The sequence below is a fragment of the Asterias rubens genome, chromosome 1 (assembly GCF_902459465.1).
Source record: "Asterias rubens chromosome 1, eAstRub1.3, whole genome shotgun sequence".
NCBI lineage: Eukaryota > Metazoa > Echinodermata > Asteroidea > Forcipulatida > Asteriidae > Asterias > Asterias rubens.
The window spans coordinates 4938669-4962304 of record NC_047062.1 but is presented as its reverse complement, the minus strand read 5'-3'; the positions used below and the strand labels follow the sequence as shown (position 1 = coordinate 4962304).

At 43.6% G+C, this 23636-nt stretch overlaps 1 protein-coding gene across 3 annotated transcripts in view; it reads right to left on the bottom strand.

Moving 5' to 3' along the window:
* The window catches only part of LOC117307238 (kinesin-like protein KIF16B), a 57628-nt gene that overhangs the window by 7992 nt on the left and 26000 nt on the right, over nt 1-23636 (bottom strand). Inside the window, exons 13-24 of one of the 3 annotated variants that reach the window (XM_033791928.1) lie at nt 23493-23590; nt 21646-21717; nt 21051-21101; nt 19629-19688; nt 18644-18763; nt 17982-18033; nt 17398-17535; nt 16622-16781; nt 15567-15620; nt 14052-14613; nt 12540-13625; nt 7867-7968 (exon numbers count right to left, since the gene is read on the bottom strand). In XM_033791928.1, the coding sequence (XP_033647819.1) occupies nt 7867-7968; nt 12540-13625; nt 14052-14613; nt 15567-15620; nt 16622-16781; nt 17398-17535; nt 17982-18033; nt 18644-18763; nt 19629-19688; nt 21051-21101; nt 21646-21717; nt 23493-23590 (2555 nt within the window). The remainder of the gene's footprint in view (nt 1-7866; nt 7969-12539; nt 13626-14051; nt 14614-15566; nt 15621-16621; nt 16782-17397; nt 17536-17981; nt 18034-18643; nt 18764-19628; nt 19689-21050; nt 21102-21645; nt 21718-23492; nt 23591-23636) is intronic. The other 2 variants (XM_033791943.1, XM_033791934.1) reach the window with 2 other exon arrangements.

Genomic DNA, 23636 nt, shown 5'->3' with positions numbered 1-23636 from the left:
AGGCCCTGCCAAGGTTGACAGAACGTCAAACAGATCCCAAGACGGGACGAGTTTGCGTTCTGGGGGACGGGTGACAAACATCCCCTTGATCAACTGGCTAAGGGCCCCGTTGTCTGAGACGGTGGAACCGTCTGGGAATCCGGGGTGGATCGCGGCGATGGCTGATCTGTAATTTTTTACCGTACCAGTCGTCAGGCCGCTATCTAGGAGATACACCAGGAAGTCCCCCACCTCCCCTACAGAAGTATTGGTAGGATGGAGGGATTCCCGGCCACACCATTTAAAGAAATGGCGTAGTCGGCTGTTGTATACCTTCCTGGTGGAGGCCCGTCGTGACTGGGCTGCGATTGTTGCAGCCCGTTGCGAAAGGCCTGCTGAGCGGAGGGATCGCGTGACAGCACCCAGCACGTCAGGTGAAGATCCCCCGGAGCAGAATGGGCCATCCCCGAACTGGGCTGGTACAGGAGATCCGCTCGCCCTGGTAGGATCACCGGACGGTGGACCAGTAACCTGATGAGTCGTGGGAACCACGGTTGCCGGGGCCAGAACGGGGCTATGAGAAGGACCCGGCAATCCTCTTGCTCGATCTTGGTCAGAACCCGAGAGACGAGCGAGATGGGTGGGAATGCATAAGCCAGTAGGCCGTCCCACTCTACTGATAGAGCGTCGATCTTCCATGCGTTGGGGTCTGGGCCCCTTGCGCAGTAGATCGGCAACTGGTGGTTCGCATGGGAGGCGAACAGGTCCACGTGTGGTCGGTCGATCAAGTGGAAGAGCGACCGAGCCACCTGTGGGAGAAGGGACCACTCCGTGGGGGCAATCCAGCCCCTTGAGAGAGCATCGGCTGTGACGTTCTCTACGCCCGGAATGTACACTGCTGATAGTGCTGTTCCCCGCTGTGTGCACCAGTGGATGAGGTCCCAGGCCAGTGCACACAGGCGACCCGACCGGGTGCCCCCCTGGTGATTGATGTAGGCCACGACTGTGGCGTTGTCGCATCTCACCAGAACCGCACGGTCCCTGACGTCCGACTGGAAATGCCGTAGTGCGTTGGAGACTGCCAACATTTCCAGGACATTGATGTGGGCCGATCGGTGTTCGGAACCCCACACGCCTGCGATTTGACGCGGGTGGAGGGTTGCCCCCCAGCCGAGGAGTGACGCGTCGGTCGTGACGGTCACCGACGGCGGGGGCGGACGAAAGGCCCGGCCCTGCGAGATGTTCGCATCGGCTAGCCACCAGCGAAGGTGGGGGACTAGCCAGGGCGTTGTCGGCACCAGGTGGTGGATTTGGTGACGGATGGGCCTGTAAAAGGAGAGCAGGTGAAGTTGGATGGGCCTCATCCTCAACCTGCAGAAGTCCACCAAATCCACCATGCTGGCCATAAGGCCCAACAGTCTGAGCCAGGCCAGCGCTGGGGCCACCACTGCTGGGAGGAAGAGAGAAACGCACTGCCGAAGGTTCAGTAGGCGTTCCTCCGAAGGGCGGGCCAATCCCCTGCGCAGGTCGAGAGACGCACCCAGAAAGGTGGGAACCTGCGAGGGGATAAGGTGGGATTTCTCGGTATTGATTATAAATCCGAGGTCGGAGGTCAGGCGCCAGGTATATTGGAGCGCTGCCTCCGTCTCCTCCCGAGAAGGGCCCACGACCAGCCAGTCGTCCAGATATATAAATATCATGATGCCCCGCCTCCGCAGTGCCGCCCCGATTGTCTTTGCAATGCGGGTGAACACCCGCGGTGCGGTGGAGAGTCCGAATGGGAGCACCACAAATTCGTACAGGGTATCGTTGTATAGGAAACGTAGGAATTTGTGGTGCTCCGGCCTGACTGGGACGTGTAGGTATGCGTCCTTCAGGTCGATACTCGCCGCCCATGCGGGTGGCACTATGGAACTCAGTATAGTCCTGAGCGTCTCCATACGGAAACGCTTCGGACGGATGAACTTGTTGAGGGGTTTTAAGTTCAAAATCGGGCGCCACACGCCAGCCTCCTTCTTGGGAGTCAAGAAGAAGGTTGACATGAAGCCCGTCAGAGTCCCAGAACGGGGGACGATACGCACCGCCCCCTTGAGGAGGAGGGCGTTTATTTCCCCCTCGAGGGAGCGGCGCTTTGCTAAGTCGGACGGCACGGGTGTCGGCCGGCTGAGCATGTCCGACGGGGGGGTCCTCGTAAACTCGAGCGCGTAACCGCGGCCGATTGTTTCGAGGACCCACCGGTCGGAGGTCACTTGCCCCCAGGACCCCAGAAAGTTCCGGAGGCGGCCCCCCACGGGTCCGTCGGTGGGAGGCCGCTCGGAGTTTGTCAAGTCACTTGCGCCACGCCCCGGTATAACGGGGGGCGGGCGCTCGGAAACCACGACCCGACTGGGTGCGTGGTTGGCCAGGTTGAGTCTGTGGGTAACGTGCGCCCGCCGTGTTATCGGCGCGGCCACGAAAACTGCCACGGGTAGCCTTTTGTTGGCGGCGGCGGGGGATGACGAATGAAGGTTGTTTCTTCGCCTTGTTACCCACGGCCTTAGGCGGGGCGTTGGGCTTTTTCAGATTGATTTTGTCCGTGGCTTTGAGGCGCTTCGCTTCAGCCTCCATGGACGTCTGAAACTGCCCAGAAAATAAGTCGACGCCGGTGAGTGGTAGATCGTCGAGGCGTTTACGCGCCCCGGCTGATGGTAGGAAAAGTGCATCTAGCACATTGGCGCGGCGTGACGTCGTCGCCAGGGTCGTGATCTTAGTGAACTGGTCGAGGATGGAACAAAGACCGTTGTCCAAACAATGAAGGGCCGCAATCATCATGTCCGCCGGCACCATGTTTTCCTCGTCGCACCCCTGCTCCAGATATTCTGATAGGAGCAGGAGAAAGGATGTTGTGCGCATACCCATGCGTGCCGAAGAATCCATTTTCCGGGCGACGTCCTCCAATTTGCCGCGGATCTTGTCCGCAAACGGAAGCTTGGAAGATGATGATCCCCTGTCCGCGATCAGCTTGTCGGAGGCTGAGTCTGGCAGAACGGGAGTGGCGAAATATTCCTGAAAATCCGCTGGAGGGAAACGGTAATACGGCTCCGTACGTTTGGAGTACGGGGTCCATTTTTTTGTTCCCATTACCCCATCCATCCTGTCGCTGCACACCCGATCCAAGGGCATCACCGGGAAGGGTTTAGCTGCGCCCGTTGCGGGGCCCGCCCTCTTTTTGAACGATTGGCGTTCGTCGGAGGGGGGTTCCGGCTCACAGGGGAGATTCATAACTCTTATCATATCTCTCTGAACCAAGCGTAGCTCGGTCTCGGAGACTGACAATCGTTGAATGGAGGTGACCAACTCGTCCTCCTCATTGGCCGAGTCGGCCGAGTCGGAGGGACGAGATGTCATCGAAGAACGGGATTCCGAACCGGCATCATCACGGCGCCCATGGTCGGATTCAAAGGCCGCCGACGGGTGCAGGCTGATGCATGGCGGGCCTCCCTGAGGGGGTCCCCATTGGGTGGTAGCCAGCCGCCCCTGAACGTATGGGTTAGCGGGCGGTTGTGGCAAACCCGGGGGGGAATCCGGCGCACGGCTAGCCGTGTGGGGGAGTCCCCGTTGGCCCGGCGCAAGCCACCCATGGCCGTGCTGACTGTGGGGCACCGGTTCGGTGGCCAAGTCAGACGGGCCTTGTCCACCACCCTCGCGACGACCCGTAATTGAGGCCGCGAGGGTGTGAAAAGCTTCCAAAAATTCCTCCCTCGAGATCGGGTCCCCGCCCTTGTGACGTTTGTCACGGTGGGGGCGACCAGAGGTGGAGCCGCTCGAGCTGGGGCTACGAGGGCGGGCTTTCTTGCCCTTTTTGGAGGGGCGTCCCCGAGCAGACTCCGTTGTAGTGTCGGAGGTCGGCTGCGGGGCGGGAATACCCGAGCAGCGGGTAAACCCTGAAGTAGAGGGCGACCCTTCGGAACGTAGCGTTCCGACGGGGCCCCAAGGGGTCTGTACCCCGTTGCCAATCTCTTTGGCGACCGCCATTGCCCCAAGCCCGATAGCGCAGGCTGCCTGGTCAGGGCGGCGGTATAAAAGGCCATCCCTGGGCACCGCGGTACTTGCGTGTGCACTGTGGGGGGCCGGGTGCACTGAGCCGTGGAGAGGTAATTTCTCCGGCTGTGCATGCCCTGTACCCAGCCCTGGGTGCACCGAGCCGTGGAGGGGTACCCCCTCCGGCTGTGCGTGCCCCGCTGGCTGGCCTGGGATCGATGGGGCGGGCCCCGTAGTGGAGTCCCGCTTACCAACTCGTCCCTTTTTGGGTGTCGCCCCGGTACTGAGCGATTTTTTGGCCTTACCGGGGCGTTTCCCCTTCTGTCGGGCGGATCCCGGCGGAGACGGCGAGACCGTAAGGTCCCCCGCTCGGCCGGTTACAGATCCGTCAGCCCCGGCAGCCGGCTGTGGCTGAGGGGGCTGACTGGGAGATTGTTTTGGCGGCGACGTAATGTCACCGCCGCAATCCCCCGAGGACTCGGGCTGTCTCGGAGGGATGTAGGTCCCACCTTCAACGACAAACCCTGTCCTCCCCGATTTCTTATAACTCATAATTAACTCACTTCAAGAAATTCACACAACTCTACAAGAAATTCTCTTACAGACTATCCTTTATTTTCTATCGGATATCTGTCTAAATTACACTCTTATTAGCTAAAAGGGGCAAAGAATCTACCTCAATACGGACAATCACGTACTCACGTCCGCTGTCTTTGCCGGCTAAGAGAAAAAGAGGACGCCGACGTGTTGCGCATGTCACAGGGCGTTGGGGATGGGACTCTTGAGGGCGCTATTGTGTGTAAAACTCTTAGCTATTTGCCTGCCGGCATAGGGAACAATGCAATTGTAGTATTCGCTCTACAGGTAAGTAGAGTGAAGTAGACCTCTAGTTTTTGGAATCCGTTGATTGTTTTTTTTTTCGTTTTTTTTTCTATATAAATGTAGATAGTATCAAACGAAACTGTGAACATTTTCATTTCAAAAGGTGGTAGCGTTTGTGAGATGTTATCGGCAAAAATCTGGAGCAGTTTCGTCCACGCAGTCTGTAATTTGAAGACACAATCGGAGAAAAGTTTTATGCAAACAAGTTTCTCCGAATGGAATGTTTGTTAATCACTCTCTCATAAACCATATTCATTTGAAGGGTAGTGTTTCTCAAAATTGTTATACATTTACAACAGCTGCAGTGCTTCATGGCAAGTTTTTTTTTTTTTTTTTTTTTTTTTTTACAGTCATTGATTTTGGGTTAATTCCCAAAGGTATACTTTCCCTTTATCGTCATCCTAAGTTAATTCATGAGTGATTCAGCCGTCAGCTGCGATTCATGCTGCGTTAATAAACCATTATGAAATGAAATGAAATCTTTCTGAGAAAACATGCAAATGGTTTGTAATACAAGATGGCTACCATCAGAGACAATGAGGGGGCAAATCCAGTTCATTGGGAAATCTATAATGGGTTTTCAAAATACTTGACATGAATGTACATGTAAGTTTGATGAAAATGTGAAAGTTAAAATCACAGGTCTTTATTAACTTCTATAGAGACTACTACATTTAATTTTTTTATTAACCAAGATTTAAAGGCTCTAACATCATAATAAGTAGACATTTGCAGTGAACATACAAATTCCTGTATTGTACATCCACAATTGTCTGCATATTAACTCAAAAGGATGTATGCAGTAATGATTGAAATTTGATTATGATTAATGATTGCAGACGTGCTCAACAGTGAAAATGAAACCTGCAAATAAAAACAAACCAGTAACTCCTGTAAGACAAAGTAACAGGTTAATATCAACATTTCACCAAAAAATAGGGGGAAACATTTGAAAACTCTTTTTAGGTTGGCTACTTTCTACTTTCAAAGTATGCTAATTGAAATAATATAATTTGTTCAGCTGTGACTAATAGCACTACTGTAAAAATGTGTTTTTGAAAACATCTGCCTTTTCTGAGATATAACACTGAAGAAAAACTTTTAAACATTATTCTGAAGAAAAAAGTAAATCGGTAGGACAAGCATGATTGTGCATGCAAAGTGTGAATGCTGTGCTATGTGGTAAAAAAAAACACATTTAGTTAGAGGGGGGTAAGAGAAAGAGATGCATTATGCCAAGAACAAACAGAGATTGAAGCTGTAAGCATGGAGTGTGGTACAAAGGCAAGAAAGAAGGCAACAATGAAAGCATCACTGATTAGACACAGACAGACACACAGACAGGCAGATAACTGACAATTAAACAGAACTGCAGTGTAAGAACTCCATAATAAATGGTACCTTTTGAGGCCCAAAGCTTTTATGCAGAAAATAGTGCTTAGAAATTTCAATTTTCAAATATAGATGGGCACCAGCTGCCAAGATTATCATTGTATTTTGACCTGTGTCACGTTTCTTCTAAGTAATATACTTCTTTTGCTTACCAGCTTTAAGAAAATTTGTCTGCAGCTGATTTCATAAAACTTAAAGGAACACGTTGCCTTGGATCGATCGAGTTGGTCTTTTATGGGAGTCAAAAATTTGACTCCCATAAATGGCCGACCGTGTTAGTTCCAGACGTAAAATATGAAACTGTGCAATTTTGAGTGATTCTTATGTGGATCATTATATTCTACTCTTTAAACATCTTTTTAACTATATCGATTTCATAAAAAAAAAAGTTTCAAACGCTTTTTGTAGACCAACTCAACTCGTCCGATCAAAGGCAACGTGTTCCTTTAACACATTTGCACAAGTCCACTTGCATAAATTTATTTTATTGTATTTAATTTAATCACATCCAACACAAAACAGAGCAGGCGCCAATTAAAAGATTGATACAAGGTGTAGTCATATGAAAATACAAATAATAAAAATACATAAAAAGCACACACACTGGTACAATGCATAGAGACAAACTAAAACCGGACAAACTGTTTATACTAGGTTCGTGAAATCTGCAGCTAGTGCATCAATGCTGGTGCAAACAGTGACCTCTGACAACATCAGGTCAGATTGGATGAGAAAAGTGTTGGTAGCCCATCACCTCCACAAATAAGCTACAATGTTAAATGTAACGTTGCAAATGGGTGGCCCAAGCATTTAGGCCGGATTGTGTTAGCTGTTAATGATATCGAAACCAATGGTCCAGCAGAAGGAGACCCCAAAAATGAATCACAGCCAGTATCTTCTCATCCATCTTAAATCAACTGATATCTCCCCACGTCGGTCCCAAAATAATCGCCAGTATTGTTCATATAAAAGATTAGTTCTTTTCAAAAAAATTTGTTGTATCATCAAAGAACTACATGTCTTAAAGGATTTGGGTACTTTTTGTAACACAAAACACAATGTCCACAGATTTACATTAAACTTACACCATTTGAAGATAATGATAGTAGAAAGAATACCTTAAAATATGAGTTGCTGAGTTGCTGTAGTTTCTGAGAAATGAGTAAAACAATGTCATGAAAATACGTTTCAAATAATTTTCGTCTCATCATCACCGCGACGAAAATTATTTTCATAACATTGTTTTACTCATTTCTCAAAATCTACAGCACCTCAGCAAGTAATATTTCCAGGGAAGCTTTCTAACTATCGTTATCTTCAAACTGTGCAAATTTAGTGTTAACCTGTAGACATTGTGTTTTTTGTCCTTCAAAAAGTACATAGACCCTTTAACCAAACAAGTTCACAATCATCTTTTACAAACATGTACCGATTTCATTCCGTCTTCTTGTCATTATTTTCAAAGATTTCTTGCAGTTGATAAAGATGAATTTAAGATAAAATGAAAGTGCAAGACCTTGCTCTGTGGCAACAACAAACAAAGAACAAGAAAAGGTTGATAAAAATGTGTGTTTTTCATTTTACAAGTCTTACATCCAAGATACAACGGAGTAGAGAAAATCCTAAGATAAGGGCTACACTTGCAAGCGTGTTCATACCCGAGACAAATACACACCATAGGGTCCACGACAAAATCTGCATAGTGGTGCAAGAAAACACGGGTGAAAGCAACCAAAAAACACACAATGTAAAAGGACAGATTAGAATTATTACCTCTTCACACAACAAATGGAGAGTAATGATTAAAGGAACACGTTGCCTTGGAGCGGTCGAGTTGGTCTTTAATAAAGCGTTTGTAACCATTTGTTATAAAATGCATATGGTTAGAAAGATATTTTAAAAGTAGAATACATTGATCCACACAAATTTGCTTCGAAATTGCGTGGTTTTCCAGTTACTTTACGAACTAACACGGTCGACCATTTATGGGAGTCAAAATTTTGACTCCCATAAATGGCCGACCGTGTTAGTCGACGAAGTAAAAAGAAAACCACTCAATTTCGAGTGATACTTGTGTGGATCATTGTATTCTACTTTTAAAACATCTTTCTAACCATATGCATTTACAAACGCTTTATTAAAGACCAACTCGTCCGATCCAAGGCAACGTGTTCCTTTTATAATAATTAGCTGTGACTGTACACCAATGTGTAATAAGCACTGAATACAGGGCTCTTCCCCAGGTTTGTTTCAAAACTATGGGGCTTTCTGTTCTTAAACATGGGAAGTTTGGCCAAAGCATGCTGAATTGAACCTAGGTCTTTGGAGTGTTTTCAACTTGGTGTTTATCTTGGTTTTTGAAGCCCCACTGTGCAATCATGAGCTTTCAATTTTCATCATATTTTTCTTTTTTGAAATAAATATAGTTGGCGCGTATTGGCACTGAAATCGCGCAGTTCAGACTGTTTAGCTAAGTTGAGCGTTGGGATAACCCTAGTGTATTCAGTGCTTTCCCCAAAGTCTTACGGGGAAAAAACCACGGGTATAACTCAGATGGGATATGAACCCCCCTGCATTCTAGAGGCGTTATTTGAACCACTAGACCACTTGAGAGGCAAGTTCGGATTCTGTAAAACAGCTATATACAACTCGAGTGGGATTCTTTAGAACTTTGTCTTTAAATCAACATTACGTTGACAAAAAAAAGTCTATGCCCCTACCTTTAAGCCTTGGTATTTTTCTCAGTGATACTTGCAAGAAGTCGAGCACTTTTCGTTCAGAACTCAAATATTCTAAAACTTCACAAAATTTACATCTCATTGCGGGAAAAGATAAAATGGTTTGGAAATGAAGCTTGACTGGTCATTTTAAAGAGTTCCAGTGTAATGCTAACGCCTTCCTGTGGCTGAAACATGTTCATTCTGCCTCTGTAACTGTCACAGACGGGTCCAATTTAAAAGATGCTTGCAAAGGCAAATGTTGCTTAGCAGAAACAGTTTATAAGAATAACCACATAAAATGTTTATCTTTTTTTACTGGTTCCTTGCAACTTTTGCTTAGCAGGAAAATCTGCTAAGCACCAGTTACTGCTGAACAGCTTTCTGAAACTTAGCCCAGTTCATATTAGCCTGGTCCCCTCTCCTTATCCGCAATGATGTGAAAAATAAAAGCAAAGCAAATATGATATTTGATGCTTGCAGGAAAGGATGTGTCCAAGCTCAACATTTTGGTTGGTCTTTTTGTGCCGTGTAGAAAAAAAAGTAAAAATTTGCTTCAAAGTCGTGTTTTGTTTTATTGTGCAAATCAAAGCAGTGTGTGATTCAGAAATTACATCCAGAACCTTGGGGGAAACTCTAGCAAGGGAACAATAGACCTTTCTGGTGGGGGCATCCATCTTGAATTTCTCCCGTTTGTATCAGTGTAACCAAAACGAGGTTGGCAGGTTAAATATTCTGGGCCATTTCTGGTGTCGATTTGAATCAGTAAACTTCATTAACAGTGTGTTCTGGTGACTTGACAATGATGTTGTCAGTATGATAAAGGTCTACTGACAAATACAGGATTTTCTTTTTGAAAGTACTATCTTACAAATTCTTTCAGTAGAAGTATCTGAAACTGAAAGTTGTAAGTTACTAGAGTTGCCTGTGGAAATTGCCTCACAACAAAACTCAAATGAATTCAAGTGTATCATGTAGCATTTTTATGAATGATAAAACCAAATGTTATCAAATGAAGATCGATTTGATGAGTTATGGGGAAGTTTGGTTTGTTGGTGTTATTTCTTATTAGGGCTTGGATTTAAATGTTAGGTGATTCAAATGTGAGTGACCAGAATGTCCAGTTGCCAATGCTGTTTTTGTTGTTATGTCCAGACCTGGGCCCAATTTCATAGAGCTACTTATAGCGGCCGATTTTGTACTTACTAAACGCTGCCTACTGCATGCACAAGAAACTAACCTTCCTGTGCTTACTGCACGAGAATAAACGACGTCACAATGCAAATCCATGGTGCATGCGCAATATGGCCACCTAATGTTTCTGCTAACCTGTCAAATACACTTGCACCATAACAAAGTTTTCTGCTACAGCAAGCACAAAAATGTGCTTACCGTTAGCGCTATGAAATTGGGCGCTGATACTTCGTTCTTGGGGGAAAGGTAATTGTTCCTAAGTAGAGGTCACCTCTGCCAGGAAATTTGAACATTACTATTGGAACATTACAAGGTCCACCAAGGCATTGGCATGAAAATGATCTCAGAACTTCATTTCTATCCATGTTATTAAAAGAGGAAGTTATAACCAAAAACTGGCAGCTAAATCTTTAAAACCAAAGAAGAGTCTTTCTGTTAAGCATTTTAGATAAATAAGCGAGGGTCGAAATACAAGTCCAACACTGCTAAAAGGTATTTGTAAGTCAATAATATTCATTAAAAAATAACTGAATAAAATGTTTAAAGAAGTGATGAAATTGATCCGATGTAATCCAGAAAATGAATTTCAGAAAATGAAATGGTGACTGTTTGATAACTCTTTTCAGTGGCATGTCGTACTGTTACTGTCAGGGCAAAGCAGTTAAGCGCACTGGACTAAAGCTCTATGATTTCATAGACCTGCTAAGCACAACAATTTGCTTAGCATGAAATTTCTTCCGTGATAAAAACATGATTACCAACCAAATTTCAATGTGATTTTCAGGATAAGCAAACAACAGCTGAATACCAGTAACAAGGAATATGCAACAAATTGAAATTTGGTAGGTAATCCTGTTTTTACCAAGGAAGAAATGTTATGCTTAGCAAATTTGTGTGCTTAGCAGCTCTATGAAATTGGGCCCTGGTCTTGACACTTGTTTCCTTAACCATTATTGCCTCACACCTCAGATGCGACATCAAGCTGTAGGTCCCGTGTGTTGTACAAAATATGATCATATAAATAACCCAGAAAACTTATCATTTAGAGAAGGGGTTCCCCCCAGTGTTGACTGGTATGGTCGGCTGCAGATTGCAACACATGGTGTTATGTAAATAATTGGAACATAGCTCTGCATACCTTTCAGAAAAAAGAATGAGCACTTTGAGATGCCCTTTATTGTGATAAAGTGCTATAAGAACTGAGTATTATTTTTATTTTTAAAAATGAAAGCAGGGTGCAGTGTGTGTAAGAGAGCCTGCCAAGTCACGACAGCGCATGGATGCTGAGCACTTGGATTTGTCTATAGGATTGCTTTGAGCTAGGATCAACAAAAACTAAAATCATGCGCCATCATTTATGACCAGAGGGGCTAACTTCATGATGCTGCGTACAACAGAAATTTGTTTTATACAACACGCTCTAAAGTGCTTGATTCTAATGCCCATTAAAGGGACACGTTGCCTTGGATCGGTTGATTTGGTCTATAAAAAGCATTTGTGACCAATTGTTACAAAATGCACATGGTTAGAGAGATGTTTGAAAAGTAGAATATAATGATCTGCACGAATTTGCATGGTTTCCCTTTTACTTTGCGAACTAACACGGTCAGCCATTTCAGGGAGTCAAAAACTTGCCTCCACAAAATTGCGCCATCTTGTGTTAGTTCATGCGACGCATAAGGAAAACCATGCAATGTGGGGCATATTTGTGTGGAACATTATATTCTACTTTTCTAACATTCTTCTAACCTTCATATCAATGGCAACGACTCCCTTTAAGTGCGCATTGCTGCCAAAAAGTCAATTGGATCACACTACAAGCTTGAATGACAATGTTTGACAGCTTTATGAACACTTTTTTTCTTTCTATCATAAACAAGCAATGCACAGAGATACATGAATAATGGATGCTTTTTAGTCGTCGAAATCATACAACGAGCAGTTACTGTACAAAAATCTAGCTGCAAAATGCACTTTGAAGTCTTGCTATATTTACATGCAAACAGGGCGAGTTGGTCAGTACACACATCTAAGATTCCCTTTTTCCATAATGTAAAAACTAAAATATAGACTACAATGCATTCTACCAAATAAATGCACAGCCTAAATATATCACACTAAAACTTCTGTTTGTCTATAAACCTTATGCTCATGACGCCCTAAGCAAGAGGCCAAAAGAAGGAACAGTAGATCATTGGCTGATCCTGTGCTCTGTGCGGACAAAGATGTGCACCCAAACATCTAAGATGACAGGGCCCGATGACGTCAATGCATAAGTTCCATTCAAGACCAATCACACCAATGCAAAGATGTATTTCAAACTTTTTTTTTCAATTAGACTAACTTGATACATACCTTCATCTTCTCATTCAGTTTCCTTTGCTCGTCTTTGAATCTACACTCGCTGAAGCTCTCTGTCTGCAAGAGTTCCTCCATTCGCCGGTTCTCCTGGAGAATCTCCTCCAAAAGTTTACTTAGTCTCTCCGTCTCTGACTTCAGCTCCTCCTCAGACTGTTCTAAACTAATCTTTGATGCCTCAGCATCTTCCACTTTCTTCCTCTGTCTTTGCACTTCTTCACTCTTCTGAGTTGTATCCATCAACTCTGCCCGTCTCTCCTCCAGCTTACACAGCTTCTCCTGGATGCCGCACTCCTTCATCTGGAGCCGTTCTTGGAGCCCTTTCTTCTCATCTGGGATGTTGTCACACTTCTCTTTGAGTGACGTCAGGGTGTTACTTCGTTTGAGGTTAAACAGACTAAGATGTTCATCATTGATGGCTAACTTCTTCTTCTGGTTATCGATAGCTGTTTTCCGATTTGAGAGCTCCTCTTCCACATAGTGTAAGTTTGCGGCCTCGATCTGTAAGAGTTTTGTCCACTCCGCTTCCAAGTTGTCCTCATCTCGCCGTTTCTGTTTCTCCAGTTCAACAAACTCAGCTTCAATGTCCTTTTCAACGTCAGCCTCCCGAGTTTCTAGTGAAGCCTCTTCCTCAGATATCCTAGTCTCATCTGCCTCTATCCTGATCGCCTTTTGACTTAACTCCATCCTCTCCTCCTCACTCTTGGCAATCTCAATGGCCTTCTGATTCTCATTTTTCCTAATCTTGAGCTCCTCCTTCTCACTGTCTAGCCTTGTCCTGCTCTGCCACATCTCCGCCACAAGATTCTCGGCTTTTGATTGAATGCTCTTTTCGGCTTCCTCAATCTTGTCCAGTTGTCCCTGTTTTAACTTATCAAAGTCCTCCCACACTTTGGCCACTTCTTTGTCCTCCATGGCCAGTTGCTCTTTTAACGACGGGTCCATTGTTTTGGCAAGTTTACGGGCCACTTCATGCTTGGCTTTAAGAGCTTCCAGTTTTTCTCGCTCAATTTCCAAAAAGTGATGCTCTTCATCCCTTTCATGTTGAACTTTCGCTTGCTTTTTCAGAAGATCCTGTTTAGCCTGCGATAAATGGTAAATAGTTATTTTCAAAAAAGGTAAAGAAAAGCGATATGAACCACACACCTTCCATTTAACAAAACATTATACTGAAAATACTTCAACATTCCCATGCATGATGTCACTTCCACATCCCCTTCAGTACATCCAGTTGAAAGCACTTTGGTTTACCTGTTTTTGTCTCCCAAGTTCCTTTCAAGCACAAAATGAATATAAAGATTTTAATTCATGCAATTTACAAAAACTATCACTAATTTTAGTAAATTATAACAATGAGGGTTTTTCATGTTTGGGGGTTAAAAAATGTGGTATTATGTGAAAGCAAAGAAAAGCCAACTCTTCTCTAGTTATTGGTTCATCACTTATACTGAAAGAACAACAACTCAAGCTCTACTCTAGCTATATCTTATTTTCTTCTGTTTGGAGTACCTGCTTCAAGGCTTCATTCATCTTCCCTTCTTTCTCCGCGAGTTCCCTCAATCCAACCTGGAACTTCTCTCTCTCCTCCCTAAGTAGGTCTTCAAGCCTGACTCTCTCCTCGGCAATCTCTTCCTCTTTCTCCGACCTCTGTTTCTTTAGTTTCATCTCCGTCTCCTCGAGATGCTTCCTCTCCTTCTGGACTCGTTCCTCGACCTGGTTCCTCTCTAGTTCCAAGGAGGCAGCCATCTGTTGACATTTCTCCTCGCTGTCCTCCCGTTGCCTTTCAAGAAGCTCCAATCTCTGTTGAAGCTCCTTGCATTTGTGCTCTTTCTCTCTGTTGTAGTCCTCCAGTTGCTTCAAGACCTCTCGACTCTTGCGGCGACGCTTCTTCTTCTCTTCCTCCACAGCGTGCTGCGCCTCCGTCGTAAGATGCTGGGCTTGCTCCTGCTGCTGTCTCAGCATCTCAACCTGCTGCTGCTTGGATTCCAGATCACATTCGCCCTTCCTTTGGTTTTTCTGCCGCTGAATTTCAGCTAACTTAAACTTCTCTTCAAGATTATGAACCTCGATTCTGGGTGAAAAAAAGGAGGAACAACATCAAATAATATTAACACTTGGTATGCACTCATATCGAAAAACCAAAAACCAAAAACAGACACAACAAAACAATTGGCAGAGTGAAACAGACTGAAATCCTACAATAGACCCTTGCATATGACGTCACATGCCCAAACAGTGCACTCAGTGAGGTCAATGTAGACATTTCATTGGTTGAGAGTTGTGCTCAGCGCGTACACGTTTCTATTGTTCTGCTTCAGCTAGAGCGATAAATGCAAGGGGTCTCATACTCGGAGTTTGAATTGTTTTGTTTCTATAAAAATACTTAATAACAGTCCATTATACTATTCTCTCCTGAAAAAGGTTATTCTTAGAAAACGCAAAAACTAGTTAATGGCCTGACGTATCGACGCAAGCAGAGTCTTTCTCGAAGGCTAAATGAAAACACAACAAACATGAACAGGTAACTAAGTCAAACATAAGCAGTGAAGTGGAAATACATGAAGTGGGTTAGAAAGCATGCCTAAAAAAGCAAGGGGAAACAACTAATAGGGGGACAAAAGGGGCAATACAAACATCAAAGCCCAACATAAACAATTGTTAGCTAATAATGCTGGAACTAAATTTGAAACTAGCAAAAGTTGTTTGCCTGGTCATCACATTGTCCCGTGTGTTGTGTATTGCATGTTAAAGAACCCAGTACACTTATCATTCAGAAAAGGGGTTCGCCCAGTTTTTTTTTTTATGGTTGGTTAGAGATTACTCCACAGCACCTACATGGTGCTTTGTAATAAATTAGTCTCATCTTTCCAACTTAGTCCACATACTTTTGATGAAAAATAACGAGCGCTTTGAGACGCCTACAAGTGTGAAAAAGTGCTATACATACAAACTGCGTACTATAATTGCATATTATTTTTCATTTGAAGACAAGAGGAGCAGCCAAGCAGCCAAAGCCACGCCTACCTTTTTTCTTCAAGCTCTTTCCATTCGTCTCTGTGTTTCTTTTCTATTCCCATCCTACACACAGAACAGATCAAAGCAGCATATATAAAGCACATTCATCCAGCTGAATGGGTGTCTCCCAAGACCAATTTCATATAGCTGGCAAAAGCTACTCAGCAGTTTTGTTTTCTGCTAAGCAGAAATTTGCACAAAACCAGTCACAAACAGTATTTAGTACATTGTATTTTGGCTACTGTGCCTGCTGAGCAAGATTTTTCTTTTCTGAGTAACTTTTAGCACTTAACAGCTTTATGGAAATGTGCCCTGGATGTATGCCTTCCTTGAAGATAATCCAACCCCCCAACCCCCAATACAAAGATTCGGAACCTAGAAATGCTTAAATCTAACGGGGCAGCAAATTATTAAGACAGCTTTAAGGAACTGTATCGTGTACAACAGCTTGGCAACAGAATGAAAGCAAACATTTTCTTTTTTGGCCATTCTAGAGCTGAGCATCAGTCACTTTGAAAAAGTTGGAAGTCGACCAGTAAATCTGTCCACAGTAAAAGTTAAGTGTTTTCCCACCCTCTTGAAATTGTGGTCTTGCCAAAAGAAAAAACCATCATTATTGTTATAGCACTCACTTTTAAAAAATCTCTTTAAAAACATGACAAGAACAAAACATTCTCAATTTTACAAGTTGATGACATACTGTACGCTGAGAAAATATAGATCATCTACAAGGTGTAATTGCATCTACTGTACATCTGGTCCCAATTTCATAGCGCTGTTTACTGAAGCAGAACAATTTGCTACGGTGTAAGCGTAATTCACAGCTTAGCAAAAAAATTAGGCAGCCATATTGGGCGTTGATTTGTGCATGCGTCATTTATTCATTTCAGGTTAGCAATGGAATGTTAGGATGCCTTTTTGTGTGCTTACGATTAGCAGCGCTATGAAATGGAAATCATTCAGTCAACACAACACAGCAGCGCTATGAAATTGGGGGCCCTGTTGATCTAAGACAATTTTGCAAAGATGTGTGACAACCTGCATGAGGCTGTGCAGCATCTTACCCACTGGAATGACGTAGTGTGGCTGCTAGTAGGTTTTCTGTCGACCGATACATACTCAGATCATTGCAGGATTTTGATTTTAGTTCATGGCGCAGCCGCTTTGCCTCCTCAGGATGGTTGAAACGTAGGAGGTTGGTCTCTCCGATGCCAACAACACAACCTGCGAGAAACAAAACAAGTATAGGATTTGAGGCATTGCATGGTGAGGTATCAATGTATATTTGGTTTGCGGTAACACCATGTGTGTATCTACTTGCCAGGTAGAGTTGTTCTTAGGGAACTGTCTTGCTTTATTCTACTGCCGTGGAGTAGATAATCGGAGGTTCGGGAGACTTCTCAGTTCTGAAAAAAACTGTCCTGCTTGTTAACTATTACCAGGGCGGATGGTATAGAAATAAGACGGGACTACTACTTTAGCTTATAGGATCGTAATTAACTGTACTGCCGCGGAGTCAGTTCTGAAATTGGTCTCAACGTTTCGACTAGCTTGCTCTAGTCACTGACGATGACTAATGGAAGAAAAAACACCCTCAAAAACGGCTTTAGGTCCGAGGTCTTTTTCATCAGATTCAAATACTTTATTTGAGTGAGAAATTACTTCTTTCCCAAAAACTACGTTACTTCAGAGGGAGCTGTATCTCACTCTGTTTTATACTATCAACAGCTCTCCAGTGCTCAACGTTACCAATTATTTTGAGCAATTACAAATAGAGTCCAGTGCCACTTTGTTTGTAAAAAAAAAGAACTCAAGGATGTGAATCCTGTTTATGAATTACCTTGAGTGAGTTGCACCGGTTCACTGACTCGGTTACCGTTGACGAGGCATACAGCATCTTTCATTGGATGAAGCATAACAATGCCTCCTTTGTTCCTCAGCCAACAATGCTCATCAAGGACATCTGCACCAAGGAGAACTATGCAAAAATTCAGGAGAAAAAAAATCACAGAAGATTCAAAATTTCAGCATCTACATTCATTTTGTTTATTAGTGGTTCGAATGAACGCCCTTTTAACTAGGGCCTAGTAGCTAGATCAAGGCGCTTACAACATCCATATCTAATAGAGGTTAAATTTGCATCAGGAATAAAGGATATTAATTTTGGTTTTACCCATACACAGATGTGTCAGGGTAAAACCAAACTTAATATTCTTTAATATCCCCGATGTAAATCGTTGCAGTACATGCTACTAAAACACAGGATTCAAACTGCATCCAGCTCGTAGGCAATCTCAGTGGTAACGATTCATTGACGGAGTGTTAACTTGACGTTGTTCTGCGATACACTTGTAAGAACATTTTGCATCATTGAAATAAATGTGGAGTTGAATTGGATTGTATTGAAATTGAATACGTACTCACCTAGATCACACGGCTCCTCAGCATCCTGATTTCCAATAAAAGTGTCTCCTTCCTACAAAACACAAACATGTCCAAAAGTCGCACTTGTGTGATAACTTAACATAGACCTGGCCATACTTGTCATGGCTTGGCAGATACTGGGGCGCAAACAGGAAGTGCTCAGAATATTTCTTTTATTATTTTTATTTCTGAATCTAAGGGGGGAAATCTTTATCTTTACACCACTGAAATAACATCATTCAAAGTAATTTAACTGGTTCATACAGTCGCATCAGTGGAAAGATGTTGTATCTCACTTTTGTACATATCACTCAAAGCACAAAATTGCATCTCAGCACATACTTGTTTTGTGTCTACATCCGGGTTATTTTAAGGGGCCAATCACAATTATCAACATTTCAACAAGCGTACAAACCGTATGCTGGGAGGGGGTTAATGACCGCTATACGCTTATTTTCTGAAAAAAATGTTGATCAATAAAAACAATTTTTGCACCGTTAGACAAAACTTTTGAAAGTCAGATAAGCTTGTGAAAATGTTGAGTGTTGTAAACGACCCCTAAGGAAGATACAACATTTTGACAATTTCAAACAGACACAATGATATAAAAGGCTGCAGCATGCTGCAGAGGCTCAACTAGTGACAAAGGGCGAATATCTTACCACAATATGATAGAGTTTCAGTCCTGTGCTAAGCAGATCGTCATCCACGCCTATCAAATGAGGCAGGGCGGAGTCCAGGACCACACCCATCCCATCTGACCTTAGGGCTAGCGTACGATCCTGTAAACAACCAGAGTTGGACTTACTTATTAATTGAAAACAATTTTCCACATTAACGAACAGCTTTAAAAGATTTCAATATCTAGATGTGTAGATCGGGTAGATTGCAATTTAAACTAAAAACACAGGATCAGACACATAGCTCTGTGATTACCATGCGGATGTTCTCCTTCGTTCTGTGCACTTAAAAAACTAAAATGTGTTCTCCACCATAGGTGAAAACACTGTGTGGACATGCTTTAGTCCACATAGTGTTTCAAGCCCCAGTGTGCACATGCTTTAGTCCACAGTGTTTCAAGCCCCAGTGTGGACATGCTTTAGTCCACATAGTGTTTCAAGCCCCAGTGTGGACATGCTTTAGTCCACATAGTGTTTCAAGCCCCAGTGTGGACATGCTTTAGTCCACATAGTGTTTCAAGCCCCAGTGCGGACATGCTTTAGTCCACATAGTGCTTCAAGCCCCAGTGTGGACATGCTTTAGTCCACATAGTGCTTCAAGCCCCAGTGTGGACATGCTTTAGTCCACATAGTGTTTCAAGCCCCAGTGTGGACATGCTTTAGTCCACATAGTGTTTCAAGCCCCAGTGTGGACATGCTTTAGTCCACATAGTGTTTCAAGCCCCAACAGTGTGAGTGGATATCTTATTCTCATGTCCATGCAGGGATAAAAGGCTTTATTCTCCGCATAATACCAACCTGTCACAGATTAGCGTTAAAAAAACAAGTCAAAGCAAACTCTCAATCCTTCACTTTGACTGTATACTGTTGCAGGATGATATTATATAACTATCTTTCAAAACCATAGTCGATGGTATTGAATGATCAGTTAGTAGAGACTTAAAAATAAAATCAACTCTTCACCTACCTTCATTATTTTCTGAGTTTCCTTCCACTTGGTGGCCCATTCCTCAGTCAGTTTTTGTACCTGAATTAAATCATAAAATAAATAAAGCCTTTGTAAAAGATTAAAAAATTTAGACTCTTGTATGTACGGTGGCAGCAGACATCCCATGATAATAAATACATGCGTTAAACAACACATGGGACCAATGGCTTTACGTCCCATCCGAAGGACGAAGCAATAGTTTTAGTGTCTTGCTTAAGGACACAAGTGTCACGGCTGGGGATTCGAACCCACACTCTGCTGATCAGAAACACCAGAGTTTGAATTTGGTGCTCTTAGCCGCTCGGCCACGATACTTCCTATAATGATAACATCGAGTCTTATTAAGCCAGTGAATGATTTCCCTTGCAAAGCAGAGCAAAATGCCACACAAAATGTTTCAATTGCTACTCAAAAATCAGCACAAAATAAGTTCAGCCTAAATTTCTTGCTATGCAAATTTGGTAAACGAAATTGTTCCCTGTTAGCGCACTTCCAAAGAATGATCGTTGCGCTTCAAACATTATTACATCTAATCACTAGGACATTTATTTAATTCCTTGAACTATCTAAGCTCCCTTGGGAGTATAAAGCCCTCTGTTGCCAAGTATGTAACACACTGTTCAGCTAAATCAGTCACAAGAACCATCTTTGCCCTCACAGGAACTTATTTACCCCAGGTAAAGAGAAGCATTATAAGTTTCTCGCTCAAGGACACAAGTGTCAAACCCACACCCCAATGACTCAGCAACCAGAACTTCTCCGCCATGACACGCCAGGCAGTTTTCCACAGTAATGTAGCACATGAGCACATTGCTGGGCACAGTTGATTATCCTGATAAGTCTACTCCCATGTTGTGTCTCTAAATATCGCCCATAAAAGACACTTCCTCAGTTTACCCAGGGGTAAATGGGTACCTGTGAGGGCAGAGATGGTTCTTGTGATTGATTTAGCCGAGTAGCGCCTATTAATGTTGCACAGGCTGCATACTCCCCACCAGGGAGCTGAGATGGTTTAAGGAGTGAATTGAGTCCCAGTGACCAGGGGTAATAATGTGAAGCGCTTTGGGACGCCCTCCGGGTGTGAAAAGCGCTATATAAAAACGGGTTATGATTATTATTATTATTATTATTTACATAAAAAACGATAACATAGTCCTAATAGCATTCCGCACTAATGCAAAAAATAGAGGCTCAGTACCAAGATCTCGGACAAAAATTTCACTATCGCGCGCATATACGTCCAAATTGTATGTTTAATCGCAACTAACTACACTACTAGTGCAGCTTGGCACGCCGATGACACAGTGACCGCGTAAATGGTGTGGCATGTTTGTCTGGCAGCTGGCTATTTCAACAGCAGTGCCGTCATTAGTGTGAGTTGCTATTAAATCGTATACTTACCATAGCTTCACTTTCATGCAGTTTGTCCACCGTTGGGAGATCAGTGACATCCTACAAAGGGAAATTACAAAAGAAGCAACTGAAATATATGTATAGGATTGTTTGTTTGTTTGTTTGTTTGCTGTAGTAAGAAGACACTCAAGTTGAATGGTTGTTAAAGGCTGGATCTCATTCAAGCAAATGATGATTGCAAGATATCATGAGTGCGTTTTGGCGACCCCAACCAGAAACATTGGTTATCGGTTGAGCGTTTTCGCGTGTTCGGTTGAACGCGGTGACGATGCTGTTTAGAGAACAGGTAACCGACTTGTTGAGTTGGTTGGGCTTTGGTTGGGGTCGCCAAAACGCACTCCATATGTACAAGTGTCCTTGCTATGGCCATCAAGTTACACTCTATGCTTAAACCAGGCACTTCCTGCCAGAACTCAAAACTGAGTTTATTCGGTCATCAAACAGATGAGATCAATAGCCTTCAAATAACCAATAAATCAGTAAATCAGAATGATATGGCTTTTTTGGCTGATGGCCTGCTTGAGCAAGATTTTGGTAAGCTATGTAAATTGTTTTGTGTCCTTCATTAGTCCCTGATTCTTACCATTCCAGTCAAGCAAGCCTTTAACCTCGCAATCTCAGCCCTCAGCTGTCTTATCAGCCTGACGTTTGGATCCTGAAACAAAATATTCATAAAAGAATCCTGGGTGAGCATCCTAATGTTGTGATTGTTGTTATTTGTCTGTTATTGTTACTCAATAAACCAGTCGAGCGTGACCGGTGGCTGGGCAGCACCCTTGGCCTGGCCATGCGGCAGTCCGTTGCCCACCTGGGCCAAATTTCATAGAGCTGCTAAGCACAAAAATTTGCTTAGCATGAAGTTTCTGTCTCGATAAAAACAGAACTACCAACCATATTTGCACATGATTTTCTGGATAAGCAAACAACAGCAGAATACTAGTAACAAGCAATATGCAACAAATTGAAATTTGGTTGGTAAACCTGTTGTTATCAAGGAAAAAATTTCATGCTAAGCAAAATTTGTGTGCTTAGCAGCTCTATGAAATTGGGCCCAGTCCTCTGCATTGATGTCTATTGATTAGCTCTCCGGGCGACCAGTCCAATGGGACTCACCAGTAATTTGGGTAAGCGCCTAAATTACAACACTAACTACATTTTCAAAAGTGTCTTATTGCTCTTATCATTTAACATATATTTCTAGGATGCCTCATAAGTGAACTTAGAGGAACAATTGCCTTGGATCGGCCGAGTTGGTCTTTGAAAAGCGTTTGTAACCGTTTGTTATAAAATGCATGGTTAGAAAGATGATTTAAAAGAAGAATACAATGATCCACACAAATTTGCCTTGAAATTGCGTGGTTTCCTTTTACTTTGCTAACTAACATGGTCGGCCATTTATGGGAGTAAAAAATTTGACTCTCATAAATGGGCGACCATGTTAGTCGACGAGGTAAAAGGAAAACTACGCAATTTCGAGTGATACATGTGTGGATCATTATATTCTACTTTTAAAATATCTTTCTAATCATATGCATTTTATAACAAACGGTTATAAACGCTTTTCATAGACCAACTCGACCGATCCAAGGCAACGTATTCCTTTAATCACTGCAGCTCGAAAGCCTGAGGAAACCTGTAAACAATGGTGCTGGCTATGTGAACCAGAATCACAGGGGTTAACCCATACTTTTCCATGACAAGTGTTCTGGGTTCTTTTACGTGCACCAACAGTCCTAGTGCACCAGTCTACGGCTTAAAGGACAAAACAATTATGGAAAATTATCTTGGTCAAGGACACAATTGCTACAACCAGGAATCTAACCCACTCTCTGTTACTTAAACTTCCGTCGAGGAAGAGCCACAGACAAAGTGTTTACCAATACATACTAAAAAATAACCTCATAGTTCACCAAGCTGTAAGGAAAAGTGGCTGGTTGTTGTCTGACCTTCCAAAAATGACGAGGGATAAACACCTCTGGTGTGACGTTGTGCATGGAATCTCGGTAAATGACGATGATGATGATGTACTTAACCTATATATTTGGGTGGCACGGTTGGCTTGTGCTTAAAGTGCTCGCCTCTCACCAAGGTGACCCCGGTTCGATTCCCGGTCGGGGCCATATGTGAGTTGAGTTGTGCGTTGGTTCTCTGCTGTGCCACGAGGGTTTTCCAGACTATCCGGTTTTCCTCCCTCAGGAAAATATCAAACACTTTCGATCTTGGCTGTGCTCCATGGTCATAATGGGTTGATGTGGCTGGCAGCCAAAGGCGCCCTTGCATGCCTGCTTCTCGAACACGTTGTGGCCGTGTCCTTAACAATTCAGCTCTAGCTGTGAGTAAGGACGATTAGCCCCCCAAATTATTATATACCCCTCCCCCATTACTTCGAAAAGAAGTTATTAGTCCTTCAAAGGAAAACGACAGAGTTACCTCATTAATAGTTGGCTTGTTGATGATGTTCTTGGCTCTGTTTGCGTATCTCAAGGTGCTTAGAGTCTCCCCGTAATTCACATCAGCAGGAGAAATGGCTGAGGGGAAGGAAGGGGGAAAAGTACTGATTATTAAATAAAGTAG